Source organism: Notolepis coatsorum (assembly GCF_963971535.1).
Source record: "Notolepis coatsorum genome assembly, chromosome: 6".
Classification (NCBI taxonomy): domain Eukaryota; kingdom Metazoa; phylum Chordata; class Actinopteri; order Aulopiformes; family Paralepididae; genus Notolepis; species Notolepis coatsorum.
The window spans coordinates 72,104,664-72,118,817 of NC_140170.1; the positions used below are offsets into that span (position 1 = coordinate 72,104,664).

Sequence of the window (14,154 nt, forward strand, 5' to 3'; positions counted from 1 at the left end):
GACACTTCCCCTTTCACATCGGTGCAGTCATCAGTCATCTAATAATATCGCGCCACGCTGCTGTGCAGTCATCAGTCATCTAATAATATTGGCGTGTCCCTTTTGTCAAGAATCACTTGTATGGTAACAGTCTCTGGAGCGCGCCAGTAAGAAGCATTTGCACTGCAACTCGTACACCTTACTGTAAATTGTACCTCATCCCGCGTCTGCTTTGCACTATAGCGTATTGTATATTAGTACATTGCATAGTATATTGTATATTGTATGGTAACAGTCTCTGGAGCGCGCCAGTAAGAAGCATTTGCACTGCAACTCGTACACCTTACTGTAAATTGTACCTCATCCCATTGCTGCGTTGCACTATAGCGTATTGTATATTGCTACATTGCATAGTATATTGTATATTGTATGGTAACTCAGTTACTTCTATTCTGCATCGAACATTGTACATATGTCTCTATACTATTTTATTTCATACTTATCTTGTCTAGCACAGTCTCTAACAGTAACAGTAAGAAGCATTTTGGATAAAAGTATTCTGTACTTCTGTATGACAACAATGTATGCCTTTCAAATGTTAAATGATAAATGATTAAATGATACACACTGAAATCTACGCTCTCTCATCCTGCTTTCCACAACGCGACAATATTATTAAACAGCAGCTCTGTCATTGAAGTGGGAAAAGTGAGCCGTATTGTATATTAGTACATTGCATAGTATATTGTATATTGTATGGTAACTCAGTTACTTCTATTCTGCATCGAACATTGTACATATGTCTCTATACTATTTTATTTCATACTTATCTTGTCTAGCACAGTCTCTAACAGTAACAGTAAGAAGCATTTTGGATAAAAGTATTCTGTACTTCTGTATGACAACAATGTATGCCTTTCAAATGTTAAATGATAAATGATTAAATGATACACACTGAAATCTACGCTCTCTCATAAACAGCAGCGCGTCTGCACTCAGAAGATGGCGCGACAATATTGCTCTGGCGTTGAAGTGGGAAAGCGGCAGTGAAACACAGCAGCGTGTAGCGTGGCCGTCGCGGCCAATCAGGCGAACCCGGAAACCGAAATCCAAATAAATCCGTTGCGGAAGTGATACACGCGTCTGGGAGAGTGGAGGCTATCACATGCTTCCTCCGACACATGTGTAGCCAATCAACCGCTTCTTTTCACCTGGCAGCGTGGACTCTCACTGAGAGAGTGTAACGTGTGGAAGGATCACACTACCCCCCTTAGATCCTTTCCTCGCTGAGCAGGCGCCCCGACCGAACTGTAGGAGTCGCTGTTTACAATGACCAGGACCCAGCCACCGGCTTTCCCACCCTCTAACACTGCCAATTGTGTTAGTACGGCGGCCGGCCAAGCCGGAAGCAACGCTGAGAGCTGGGCTCGATACCAGTATCTCCTGCATTGGTGGCGAGCGCCTTGCCCACTGCGCCACCCGGCCGCCCAGGATCTAGTCTCTCTTAATGAATTTAAACTCGAGGATCTAGTCTCTCTTAATGAATTTAAACTCGAGGATCTAGTCAGTCTTAATTAACTTAAACTCTAGGATCTAGTCTCTCTTAATGAATTTTAACTACAGGATATAGTCTCTCTTAATTATCTTAAACTCCAGGATCTAGTCTCTCTTAATGAATTTAAAGGCATGGTGAAAGCTATAGAAACAGACATATCTCTTTTATCCAAAGCACTTTATAATTTATGCCTCACATTCTACCTATTCACTCACACATTCACACACCAATGGTGGAGGCAACCATGCAAGGTGCCGACCTGCTCATTGGGTGCAGTTAGGGGTTAAGTGTCTTGCTCAAGGACACTTCGACATGCTGCCGGGAGGAGCGGGAATCGAACCGGGAACCTGAGCCACTGTCGCTGGTGGCTTCCCTGCACCTTTACTGTAAAGCAGATCTGTTTTTAATGTGTGTGTGTGTGTGTGTGTGTGTGTGTGTGTGTGTGTGTGTGTGTGTGTGTGTGTGTGTGTGTGTGTGTGTGTGTGTGTGTGTGTGTGTGGTCACTCTTGGAAAAGACATTTTAATTAAAAAAAATTACGTCTTATGTCTGAACTTTCTACATTGCACAAATGTTATTGTCTTTTATACCTATTCTATACTGTATGTCTGCACTTGTGCATTGTTTTTATTCAGTATGCTAATTTTATGCATATATGTTCATTTTATGCTATTTGCTGTGAAGCACTTTGAGCTGCAATCCATGTATGAAAGGTGCTATATAAATAAAGTTATTATTATTATTATTATTATTATTATTATTATTATTATTATTATTTAACCTGGTTAAATAAAGGTTAATGAAAAAACTAAAACATCTGTTCCTCTTTTGGTTCCACTGCAGATTGAAACACTAAATATATCTTTTTGTGGTTGTTTTGATTATGATTCAAATTAACACATTGACCGCCAGCAGCAGGGGGCGCTGATCCCCCTTCATCGCCAGGTCTTTATGGATATAGTTTTAGACTGTGCCATTTGCGAGTGCTTAAAATATATCTTATATATGGGTCTAATAACGCTGTTGACCCTCAGTGAGTTGCTTCCAGTCAACATGCCCAAAACAGATTGTTTTTTCATCAGTACATTTCCGTTTTATACCGTTTTGAATAGAGTATGGTTTGGGTGCTTTTGAGTAATTCCAGGAAAAAGACAAGAAAAAGGCATTTTACTGTAATCCAGTCATCACGTTGTAATTTTTTGGCTGATTATCTAATCATCCTGAAATCAACGCTAGATTATCATTATTATAGCTCGCCCCCCCCCCCCCCCCCCCCCCAACCGCAGTCAACGGTAATAAGCAGATACACCTACATACAACTAGCTGTGATCGTGGTAGAAATACATATCAGATCAACGATCAAATTTATATATAGTCTTCTTACCTTGTATCTGATGTAATGCAAAAGAAACAATCCAAATATCTGATCGCAATTCCAAATACTGCTCGTGGAGGTCCGTACCACACTACCGACCGTTTCACAATGACGGGCGCCCGGCTCAGATCGGCTCCTAAAACACACCAGCTCATTTCCAATGAGCTGCAATAGCTCCGGATGGCAGTAGAGGGCGGTGTTGACCGTCTGCCAGCTCAGACAGGGTCTGAATCGTATACCAGAGGCTGCAGCTATGAATTATGAATAGATATAGCGAATAAACAAAATAACGATCCCAAAAACGAGTTAACTTGTTTCTGGCGCTGAACGCATTGGGCGGGCAATAACGAGTTAACTCGTTTTCGGCGCAGATTGTGTTGAGGTACAATGAGAAACACAAGTGGTGGTGTTGTTGCTGCTGTGGTCGACCACCAGCACTGAGTGACTGCAGGGGAAACACCAGCAGCTTATCGCTCTCAACTCATCTGACCCTCAAACCACCAGCGGAGCTTCTCACCTGTTTGAGCTGCAGCTCCGAGTTGACCCTCACGTTGCAGATCTCACAGTGGAAGGTGCGTTCCTGAGTGTCTGGGTCAGAGGTCACCCCTCCCCCCTCCTCCGGGCTGAGCTTCGGCCCCATACGTGGGTATGCCTTGATTGGTCCCAACCCGCTCCGAGCCTCCAGAATCGTTTTGTGTTTGGTACCTGCAGGCGGCAAAGAGAAGAGTGTAAACCAGTTAGTTGTGCCCATGTTGTTGTTGTTGTTGTTGTTGTTGTTGTTGTTGTTGTTGTTGTTACGTCCGCGGTAGGCCTAGCCTACTCTTCGGTTTGGAACACTTCTAGTTTGAAAATCTTTTCACTATTTTCTCAACAACTGAGCAGTAAACAGATTCCACCATTGAAATCTACACTGATTGTACGTCATAACCAGCTAGTGTTTCAGTCACTCAGTGTTGTGCTTTGAGAAATCATAACATGATTTGCAGACACGCTTTATCCTTTATCTAACCATGGTAATCACATTGATATTTAACCAGGGTAATCACATTGATATTTAACCAGGGTAATCACATTGATATTTAACCAGGGTAATCACATTGGTATTTAACCAGGGTAATCACATTGATATTTAACCAGGGTAATCACATTGATATTGAACCAGGGTAATCACATTGATATTGAACCAGGGTAATCACTTTTTCAAGTGGTCCCTGGTCAAGAAGGCAGCATACAGATGTTCCCATATAGAACAACACCAATAAAAAACAAGATAGTGAGAGCACATTTAAATGAAAACAGACAATATTAAAAACACAAGCACTCCATGGCAAGAAGGTGTCAAATTCTTTCTTTTAAATGATCAATTCCAACGAGGGACTCCAGTTTCAAATCAAAAGGCCACAAGAGAGACATAAAACGTATGTGTACATACCATACGCCCTTCATTCACTGGGGGGAACTATTTATGACCCACTATAGTATGCCATGGACATACTGTATGCACTCCCATGAACACCCATTCTAGTCATTATATCACTGCAGTTGGATGAAAACCTTGTATCACCAAGAAGCAGTGGTTGGAGTCAAGACCACCTGGTCAAGACGTCACTAGACCGCCACTAGACCGTCACTAAACTGTCACTAGTGGTCGAGGTTGAGTCTAAGAAAGAGGTGATATAGATAACATTCAGCCACTAGATGTCGCACTAGAAGATCACAAGATGATCACATTACAGCTACTGTAGGCTCCTATACACTTCAGAAATCTAGCTTGATGATGTAATGACACACCGTTGGAGAGCGGTAGCTGCAAGGTTAGACAGACAGAATGTTATATGGCTGTGGGGAATTTATATGGAGAAGAGCCAGTTATTTATTATGCAAACCACTGAGTCAACATGGCTACAACAGAGCGAGATAGTCTTCTGCAAAATTATCCCTATGCAAACTGACCTCTAGCACATAGTACGTCCACCTAGCACATAGTACCTCCACCTAGCAGACAGTACCTCCACCTAGCAGACAGTACCTCCACCTAGCAGACAGTACCTCCACCTAGCAGACAGTACCTCCACCTAGCAGACAGTAGCCTACCTCCACCTAGCAGACAGTACCTCCACCTAGCAGACAGTACCTCCACCTAGCAGACAGTACCTCCACCTAGCAGACAGTACCTCCACCTAGCAGACAGTACCTCCACCTAGCAGACAGTACCTCCACCTAGCAGACAGTACCTCCACCTAGCAGACAGTGCCTCCACCTAGCAGACAGTACCTCCACCTAGCAGACAGTACCTCCACCTAGCAGACAGTACCTCCACCTAGCAGACAGTACCTCCACCTAGCAGACAGTGCCTCCACCTAGCAGACAGTGCCTCCACCTAGCAGACAGTACCTCCACCTAGCAGGCAGTACCTCCACCTAGCAGACAGTACCTCCACCTAGCAGACAGTACCTCCACCTAGCAGACAGTACCTCCACCTAGCAGACAGTACCTCCACCTAGCAGACAGTGCCTCCACCTAGCAGACAGTACCTCCACCTAGCAGACAGTACCTCCACCTAGCAGACAGTGCCTCCACCTAGCAGACAGTACCTCCACCTAGCAGACAGTACCTCCACCTAGCAGACAGTACCTCCACCTAGCAGACAGTGCCTCCACCTAGCAGACAGTGCCTCCACCTAGCAGACAGTACCTCCACCTAGCAGACAGTACCTCCACCTAGCAGACAGTGCCTCCACCTAGCAGACAGTGCCTCCACCTAGCAGACAGTACCTCCACCTAGCAGACTGTACATCCATCTATCTGGGTATTTCTACTTTTAGTAAGTAAAGGAACTGTGTACTTCTTCCACCACTTCTGACACCACGCCACGTTCGACCCACAGCCACCATGTTCCAGAATCCGGGCAAGAGAGTTACCTTTGTTATGTGCCTCCAGCTGGGAGAGGGAGTTGACAGCCACTTTGCACAGGGAGCAGTAGAGCAGCTTCTTAGCCTTGTCCTCCTCGGACTCTCCCCCCGGAGAGGGGCTGGCCCCGGGGGACGAGGTGTCAGGAGTGCCTGTCGTGCCTGGCTCCCCGGGGGGCCCGCCGGGGCCCGCGGGAGGAGAGGAGGGGGCGGAGGGCACGGGTGCCGCGCTCAGACACCGCACGAGGGGACACTCGAGGTCTGACGACGGGGTGAGGCCGGGCGTCGGAGGTGGGGGGCTGACGTCCATCGGTGACTCGTTCAAGTCGGGACGGGATAGGGTGTCATCTGTGAAGCACAAGGTTAACCCGCGGTTAACGGCATTGTTCATGGACGGATTTGAACGGTACAAGTCGTGGGGTTTCAGCAGCTAGTCACGGGGGTCAGAGCTGAACCACAGGGGGGGGACATAAAGCACAGACCAGTGTTGTAGTTGAGTCACAAAATCTAGAGTCCGAGTCGAGTCTTGAGTCCCCAGTGTTCGAGTCCGAGTTCAAGTCATGAGTCCTGAAAATGAGTCCAGGACTCGGACTCGAGTACTACAACACTGGTACACTGGTACAGACACAACCAGCGTGGCTCTGCCTCAGAGAACGATTGCAGAGCAGAGGCAGCGGCAGGCACTGCTTTTCACACTGCTTCTCATACACTGCTCCTCTGTCGACTCGTTGAATATGGAACAGCGTGTTGGAAATCTTACATCAAGTCTGCAGATTCAGTAATGAGCAAAGGGATTTGCACCGGAAATTTTTAACAAATGTTAAACCATTTGCCGGTCTGCAACAGCTGAACCGAACATGATTTGACACAATCCTTTAATGATTCTTCAGAGACTTGGAACTTCAGAGATTTGATCCACAGTAGAACACAGGAGCACACAGATTTAAGGCGATACACTTTTTTTTTTTTTTTTTTTTTTTACATTGAAGGCGTAATGTTCCGATGCATAGTGCATCTTCATCAGAATCAAGACGTTGCGTCAAAACATTCAACCAAATCTCTGAAGTTTCAAATCTCTGAAGTTTCTCCCTGATTCCAGATCGCCCTACTCTGAAGAGCAAGCGACACACCTATGTTTCCTTTCTGTGAGGGTTCCCTACACTCCCTTCCCTTGCCCCCCGGTACCTAGCTGACCTCCTCCATCCCTCTGACTCTGGTCTCCTCTCCATCCCCACCACCAACTGTCGGTCCCAGAGCCTTCTGTGTTGCTGCACCCACCCTCTGGAACTCCCTCCCTCCAGACATCCGCAACGCTACATCCCTGGACTCCTTCAAATCACTACTCAAATCTCACCTCTTCACCAAATGTATTAATGACTCTGCCTGACTCTCCCTTTACCCAGTTGTCCCTCTGACTTCCTTCCCCTTAGTTTGTCCCCCCTCTTCTGTTAAGCGCCTTGGGTTCCTTGAAAGGCGCTATATAAATCTAAGAAATTATTATTATTATTATACAACTACCTACTGTGGTAATATGTCTATACTACGATGAGTGTAACACTTGAGTTCAACACTGACAAACAATACCGCTTACTCTTACCTGCCAGAGGTAAACCCCTCCTGCTGACTTGTTGTTCAACAATCTTTGGATAAAAGCGTCAGCTAAAGGACTAAATGTGAATGTAAATGTAGCTGTTGACAGGTTCTGAGCCAGCCATGCCCCTCTGGGCCGGGCCGGGCCAAGCTGGGCCGGACCTGACGACTACAACCCGCGGCGCGATGCGGGTGCCAACCGTGCTGACAGAGACGTGTCTCTGAGCCGACATCCCGGTACTAACGTCTCCCGTCTCCCCTGGACCTCTGACACAACAGCTGTCCTCAACACATAAGTAAGAGGAGCAGCTGTGCAGTGTGTGACAGTGTGTGTAAGTTACGCTTTATTAATCGCCTTGGGGGAAATTCGTCCTCTGCATTTGACCTGTGCTAACTATTTAGGAGCAGTGGACAGCCAGTTGAAACGCCGGCACCTTGGTGGCAGCAGGAGGAACCTTATCATACGTGTCTTTTTATAGTGGGGGGAGGAAACCGGAGCGGCCTGAAGAAACCCATGATGATATGAGGAGAACATGCAGACTCTACACAGCAAGGCCCCCCTGCTGCTGTGTGAACCCAACCCAGGACCTTCTGGCTGTGAGACTACATTACTAACCACCGCGCCACCGCGCCCCCCTTGCATGGGTGTAGAGCCCGATCTCACTTATAAATATGTATATGAAGTACCATTCGACCACAGGGGGACAAAGGTACATAATGTATGTTATGTTATAGCCATTAAGTATTGTAGAGCCCGATCTCACTTAAAATATGTATATAAAGTACTATTTGACCACAGGGAAAAAAAGGTACATACTAGTGTATGTTATGTTATAGCCATTAAGTATTGTAGAGCCCGATCTCACTTAAAATATGTATATAAAGTACTATTTGACCACAGGGAAAAAAGGTACATACTAGTGTATGTTATAGCCATTAAGTATTGTAGAGCTCGATCTCACTTAAAATATGTATATAAAGTACTATTTGACCACAGGGAAAAAAGGTACATACTAGTGTATGTTATATTATAGCATTATATAACATATATTATATATAGCAAAGTATTGTAACACAAATAAGTACATATATTACACATTATATTTTCTTTTTAAACTTTTTACATTTCCCCTGCTGGGGATCGAACCCTAACCCTAATTTCATGCTTTAACCATAACCGTGAAGTGAATGTTAAAACGAACCTTAACCCTAACTTTATGTCTTAATCATAACCGTTAAGTGAATGTTAAAACTAACCTTAACCCTAACTAAATATATTACTTATGGCTACAACGTAACGTATAGGCTTACCCTGTTTGCTGGGGTCTGGTTCAGGGCTGGAGGGGGAGGGACCGGAGGGGCAGGGGGAGGCAGCAGTGGGGGGCTGCTGCTTCTCTCCGTCTTGAGGGCGAGGGGCCTTGGACGTCTCGATACCCTTCAACCTGCGAGCGTGTCGATTCCCTTTGTAGTGGGCCTCTGCCTGGCTCTGACAGGACAACAAGAGATGTCAGAGGTTTTACACTGTGGCCCATCAGAGAAAGCATCTTTCACCGTCTGCATTACATGGCTATACTGAGGCTACGGTAAACTGAGGCTCGTGTTAAGCCCGCTTATATGGTGATACCGTAAATAAACAGGTGTGCAACATACTAAACGTACGTCTATCAGGGAAAGATTATCCATCCTCCAAGCAACCAACAAACCACAGCAGGGTTATTGCAGTTTGCACACTATCTGGTTGCCCTATATCCTAAGTCCCACTTTCCTGTTGACAACCGTATCTGTCAGTCAGAGGTGATGGAGGGGGTGTAATGTGGAGCTGTCACGGCAGATGGGATGGGACTGCCATGGTGTAGGGCCGGGCCATGTATCCATGTATATTTATTGAATATTGAACATCAGTGCATTTTATTTATTTTTTTTATTTTTTTATACAAAGAATTGTGATACACTTCTGTCTAAATCAGTGCTAAAAAGCAATTGATGAGTCCGATTTCTCAATTATTTCTGAATTGTTTGAGAATATCAGTTGATTGTATCACGCAGGACCAATATGATAAAGATTTATCATCTGTCATGTGATTTTTCATACCTAAGCAGATATGGTGAGATGTATGGATATTGAAGAAAGGGCTTGTGAATATTATGATATAATTCTTTGGTGGTAAATCCCCCCTGGCCTGCTCCCTACCTGTCTGTCCCTCTGGCCTGCTCCCTACCTGTCTGTCCCTCTGGCCTGCTCACTACCTGTCTGTCCCTCTGGCCTGCTCACTACCTGTCTGTCCCTCTGGCCTGCTCACTACCTGTCTGTCCCTCTGGCCTGCTCACTACCTGTCTGTCCCTCTAGCCTGCTCACTACCTGTCTGTCCCTCTGGCCTGCTCACTACCTGTCTGTCCCTCTGGCCTGCTCACTACCTGTCTGTCCCTCTGGCCTGCTCCCTACCTGTCTGTCCCTCTGGCCTGCTCACTACCTGTCTGTCCCTCTGGCCTGCTCACTACCTGTCTGTCCCCCTGGCCTGCTCCCTACCTGTCTGTCCCTCTGGCCTGCTCACTACCTGTCTGTCCCTCTGGCCTGCTCACTACCTGTCTGTCCCCCTGGCCTGCTCCCTACCTGTCTGTCCCTCTGGCCTGCTCACTACCTGTCTGTCCCTCTGGCCTGCTCCCTACCTGTCTGTCCCTCTGGCCTGCTCACTACCTGTCTGTCCCTCTGGCCTGCTCACTACCTGTCTGTCCCTCTGGCCTGCTCACTACCTGTCTGTCCCTCTGGCCTGCTCACTACCTGTCTGTCCCCCTGGCCTGCTCACTACCTGTCTGTCCCCCTGGCCTGCTCACTACCTGTCTGTCCCTCTGGCCTGCTCACTACCTGTCTGTCCCCCTGGCCTGCTCACTACCTGTCTGTCCCTCTGGCCTGCTCACTACCTGTCTGTCCCTCTGGCCTGCTCACTACCTGTCTGTCCCTCTGGCCTGCTCACTACCTGTCTGTCCATCTGGCCTGCTCACTACCTGTCTGTCCCTCTGGCCTGCTCACTACCTGTCTGTCCCTCTGGCCTGCTCACTACCTGTCTGTCCCCCCTGGCCTGCTCACTACCTGTCTGTCCCTCTGGCCTGCTCACTACCTGTCTGTCCCTCTGGCCTGCTCACTACCTGTCTGTCCCTCTGGACAACTGGGAGCATAATAATATTAATAATAATAATAATAATAATAATAATAATAATAATAATAATAATAATAATAATAATAATAATAATAATAATAATATATTAATATTAATATAATAATAATAATAATAATAATAATAATAATAATAATAATAATAATAATAATAATAATAATAATAATAATAATAATAATAATACATTTCAGATTCAGTACAATGATTCAGGACAATTTTAATTCAATCATAAATCGCTTATTGTGGACTGTTAATGTAATCTTTTCATTTTAACAAAAAATGCAAGATTGACAAACACTTTTCACAGTACTTTCATCGTGCTTGAGAGACTCATCTAATTGTAATGGGTATACAGCAGGCACGTGCACACATAGGGGTGAAGGGGTGCCCGGGCACCTGCCTTTTTCATTTTTCATTAGAAAGTGCCCTTTTTATGCCACCCTCTTTTTTTTTTTTTTACTGTTGCACATATAGATATACTGCCCTGCCCTTCCAAATGAAAGATGTCACGATAGAATCTAAATATTAGGTAAAGAAAGAGAGAGAAATGCCACCCCTCTCCTGGAACTTGGAAGGACCTATTATTTACGCATAGCACGTGGGTGGGTGATGATGAGATGATGTAAACCGCGTGCCGGGCCAGCAGTGCACTGAACACGAAATTGATATCCAGCTGTTGTTGAGCTCACACTCGAGTCGAGACCTCTTTTTTTACAGTTACTATTTCTCTCTCTCTCTCTCTCTCTCTCTCCCCTCCCTCTCTCTCTCTCTCTCTCTCTTCTCTCTCTCTCTCTCTCTCTCTCTCTCTCTCTCTCTCTTGCTCTCTCAACACAGCGTGTTAATTTCGGCATGCCGCCCGCAGCTGTTGGTCTGGAGCGCATATTGTGTTATTAAAGGGACACTATGTAGTTTTGGTGACATCTATCGGTGAAACTGAATGTACCATAGACTTGTATTAACCCCAAAAATCGGGCTTGCGCGCTGTGCGCGCTCGCATTGCATTTAATAATTGATGCCCTTTTCTCCTTTTGGGCACCTGCCTTTCTAAAGTCCTGTGCACGTCCCTGGTATACAGTATACAGTAGCACACACCAAATTTGTAATTAATCATTTCCTTCCTTGCCTGGTGACCCAGTCTGAAAGACTGTCAGGTTTTAAACTGTGTGGGTATAAAATAGGAAGAAAGACTGTCAGGGGTTAACTGTGTGGGTATCAAACAAGATATAAAAAACTGCCAGGTTTTAAACTGTGTGGGTATCAAACAGGAAGAAAGGCTGTCAGGTTTTAAACTGTGTGGGTATCAAACAGGAAGAAAGACTGTCAGGGGTTAACTGTGTGGGCAGGGCCGCCTGGGAGAAATGCGAGGCCCTGTGCGAGATTTAAACGCGAGGCCCCCCCCCCCCTCTAAAAGGTAAAAAGAAAAAAAAAATATATATATATATATATATTTTTTTATACAGTCAACATATTCTTAAATAATAGCGCTGCCCGAGGCTGGGCATGATACAGTCAACATATAGCAAGAGAGAGAGCGAGAGAGAGCTCCCGTTCTACAGTCAATAAACAGTGTTATCGCTGCACAGACCCGGCAATGCCCCTGACCCTCCACCAGAGCAAGGCCAGAGAGAGAGAGATAGAGAGAGAGCATGTCTGTTTGTGTGTGTGTGTTAGAGAGAGAGCATGTATATGTGTGTTAGAAAGAGAGAGAAATATAGAGAGAGAGCATGTCATTTTGTGTGTTAGAGAGAGATATAGAGCATGTCTGTGTGTTAGAAAGAGAGAGAGAGAGAGAGAGAGAGAGAGAGCATGTGTGTTTGTGTGTTAGAGAGAGAGAGCATGTCTGTGTGTGTGTGTGTGTTAGAGAGAGAGCATGTATGAGAGAGATAAGCAAAGATGAGCCCCTAAAGGATATTCAACTTTTAATGGAAGAACAAAACAGAAGGAAAAGATAACTTCACAAAGGCAACATGAATATATCAACACTTAAATCCAAAGAGAAGAGGGTCTATACCAGAGAAAACAAAGTAGCAAGGAGCCAATGGCCGACATCAGCTAAATAGGCTAACTGCAAATAGAGTAGCCAGGTACTGACACCAGGCCACACACAGCTTTGGCCAACGCTACCCAAGCTACACAAAAACGACCAAGACAATTCACACACAGCACATGTCGTATCTCCAAATGTTGTGAAGTAACATATGTTTTGCCTGGAAAAAAACATCGTTATTAACAAAACATCGGGAGGGAGGAAGGAAGAGTGGGGTAATGTCCAATGGACATCTTACCTGCACCAAGGAACGCAGGGCGAAAGCCGCAACACAGGTCTCCACGTTGACGAAAGGCCTCTCGCTGGCGGGACAAAAAGAAGCTATGGCCGGAGCCTTGTCATGGTGCAGGCCCGACTACATCTTTTGTCAAAGATGATGTCGTAGTCAGAGTGCCAGGGCCTGCTATTCTCACGGCTAATGTCAATGGTCGTAGCACAATCTAACAGCTAACTCTAGGCTAACTGATAGCATCAAGCTAACGTTCCCAGCCGAGCGAAAACGAGCAGCTAACGTCGTAGCTAAACAGCTAACTGGCTAACAGTTAGCTCAACCCGGCTATCGCTAACCACTAGCTAACGCAGAAGCAAGCTATGCGGCTACCACTGGAAAAACTGTACAACGTGAGAAAAGCAATACAGGCCAACACTTCAGACAGCCGCTGTGTTTTCCTCTTCTCATCCGAAGAGGGAAGGAAAAAGAAGGCAATACACGTCCCACTACAGAGTGGTGTTTACCATAGCGGTGCCGGCAACAAGTCCCTCGCGGACTATAGCCGACTTGAGCATGGAGATATTCTCATAATGAAACACCAAGCTCACCTCCCTCGCACCAGGTGCTGACACCAGGCCACACACCGTTAGCTACTACAACAGCTAGCCGGCCCGTTTGGCTCCCGAGAGAGAGAGAGAGAGATATCCACGGCGGGAATAGAATAGAGTGCATTAAAAACTCACCAAACGTCCAAGAGGATGGAAACAACCGCGTGGAGTTGACGAAGTTCATCTGCCGAATGACCGTCCTCTTCATCTTGGCATAACAATGCTGCACGCGCTGTCTCTAGGTTAGCTAACGCTAGTTAGCCTTTAGCTAAGCTAGCTACTAGCCGACATCATCATGGCTATCCCGACTGAACCACACGTTAGCACTCAATATTATAACGTAGCTAAAGCTAACTAGCTGTCCCTGCCTTTAGCCGGGATGGCTAGCCTGACTGAACTGTCTAACATGCAACAACTTTCATCTTCAGTCCATCTGCCGAATGACCGTCCTCTTCGTTTTGGCTGGCATAACTAAGCATAACCTCCAAAGCTGCACGCGTGAAATAGTCAAACGCAGCTGACGCACGCCGGCGTACACATGATGTAACCCCTCGCTTCTTGAAACCAATAGTATGTCTGCTGCAGAGCCCCAGAGCTCCAATAGAGAATAGTGCAGAGCCGCAGAGCCAGGAACATTCTACAAATGTGTCTAATGTGAAATATATAAGCATATAAGCCAAACTAGATTTTAGGTCTGTGATGAAAAAGGG

At 45.9% G+C, this 14,154-nt stretch overlaps 1 protein-coding gene across 1 annotated transcript in view; it reads right to left on the reverse strand.

Moving 5' to 3' along the window:
• znf385a (zinc finger protein 385A) overlaps positions 1-14,154 on the reverse strand; it is a gene marked incomplete at both ends in the record, with an annotated part of 36,216 nt that overhangs the window by 3,650 nt on the left and 18,412 nt on the right. The window contains 3 exons of the mRNA XM_084315625.1: positions 3,425-3,612; positions 5,828-6,163; positions 8,717-8,891. Coding sequence (XP_084171751.1) covers positions 3,425-3,612; positions 5,828-6,163; positions 8,717-8,891 — 699 coding nt within the window. The remainder of the gene's footprint in view (positions 1-3,424; positions 3,613-5,827; positions 6,164-8,716; positions 8,892-14,154) is intronic.